The sequence below is a fragment of the Asparagus officinalis genome, chromosome 4 (genome assembly GCF_001876935.1).
Source record: "Asparagus officinalis chromosome 4, Aspof.V1, whole genome shotgun sequence".
Taxonomy (NCBI): domain Eukaryota; kingdom Viridiplantae; phylum Streptophyta; class Magnoliopsida; order Asparagales; family Asparagaceae; genus Asparagus; species Asparagus officinalis.
In genome coordinates this window covers 35,853,110-35,854,490 of record NC_033797.1, presented here as the reverse complement: position 1 = coordinate 35,854,490, position 1,381 = coordinate 35,853,110, and the positions used below count along the sequence as shown (strand labels likewise).

Below are 1,381 nucleotides of genomic sequence, written 5' to 3'. Positions count from 1 at the left end.
ATAATCAAGATGAATGTATCACCTGGTAGCAAGCTCCACAACCAACACCATTTCTGTAGAGACTGTTTGCAGCTGATACATCTCCGCCGTTAAGTGTTGCACCAAATGAGCCATATCCGCATGATCCATCTTTACCAAAAAAAAATTAGTAAATCAGAATGCAAAAAAGATATAAACTAATGACATATACGATACTGTCACTAGTAGAAAACAGGGCATTGGCGACGGGGAAATCCGTCACCAATGCCCCAAATCCGTCACCAATACATATTGGTGAAGGAAATGGATCCGTCGCCAATAAATCCGTCGCCGATAAGTATTGGCGACGGGTTTCTCCGTCGCCAATGCTCAGTTTTCTACTAGTGTGTATTGTTGGTAATTTTGTCATTTATTCATCCTACACTTTTTTATAAGCATTGAAACCTCGATTCTTTTATAGGTGTTCAACAAACACTACACTCCCTATAGTATGCAGATAACATTACAGATGCGAATAAAAATTAGAAGTAATAAGTGACTTAATTACCCGTCACTGCACGAGAGTGTATGTGCAATTAATCCTAAAATATTAAGTTAAGTAGGATGCAAAACTTGTGTACTAGGCTATTGAACTAACTAAACCTGAGGTGCCATTTTGGGCTGAGTCTGGGTAGTAAGCAGCACTTGATTGAACAAACTGATCATCAGCTTCGGCCAGGAACTGGAGCTGAACGAAAGAGATGGAGAAGAGAAGCAGGAGACTAGAAGTGAGAGCCATTGAAGAAGAGCAGAGGGACTTGGTACAGAATTGAAAGGAAAGATGTTGATGATGAAGGGAAGCTCGGGTTTTTAGTATTTATAGAGAAACTAAAGCATGTTTTTTTTTTCTATTAATTGGTTAGATTTTTAGGCTTGGCCATCCAAAGGAATATTTGGAAAAGGACGTTGTTGGAAGTAATAAGTACGTGAGGGTTTTCCACAGATAAACACTTACTTGACTTTTAAAAATTCTTTTCTTTAAAGAATGTGGGTTAATATATTCATACGAAACAAGTTCTGGTGCACCAACACCAACTCCATTCTTTCTGGAAAAAGCTCAAGTGATAAGTATTTTCAGTTCCGTAAATCTTAGCAATATATGGTTGAAGGAGGGAAAGTGAGAGGAAACACATTTACAATTTTACATGTACATATCAATTGTTGAAGTTGAACCAAATGGTCCCAATTGGCTGCACTAGCCATCATAATGCATATAGGACTTAAGATCAATGCGGGTAACTTTCCTAATTTCAATCAAATCAGTTAGGCGGACTGAGCACCTCAGTGACGGCTGGGTGGCTATAGAAGAGGAGACTAGCTAGTTAAAAGGGATGTATATGTAACAAACAGCATCAGGTGACGT

At 38.7% G+C, this 1,381-nt stretch overlaps 1 protein-coding gene across 1 annotated transcript in view; it reads right to left on the bottom strand.

The window, feature by feature from the left end:
• LOC109837180 (expansin-like B1) overlaps positions 1 to 811 on the bottom strand; it is a 2,246-nt gene extending 1,435 nt beyond the window's left edge. The window contains exons 1-2 of the mRNA XM_020405310.1: positions 622 to 811; positions 23 to 129 (exon numbers count right to left, since the gene is read on the bottom strand). Coding sequence (XP_020260899.1) covers positions 23 to 129; positions 622 to 757 — 243 coding nt within the window. The 5' untranslated portion in view covers positions 758 to 811. The remainder of the gene's footprint in view (positions 1 to 22; positions 130 to 621) is intronic.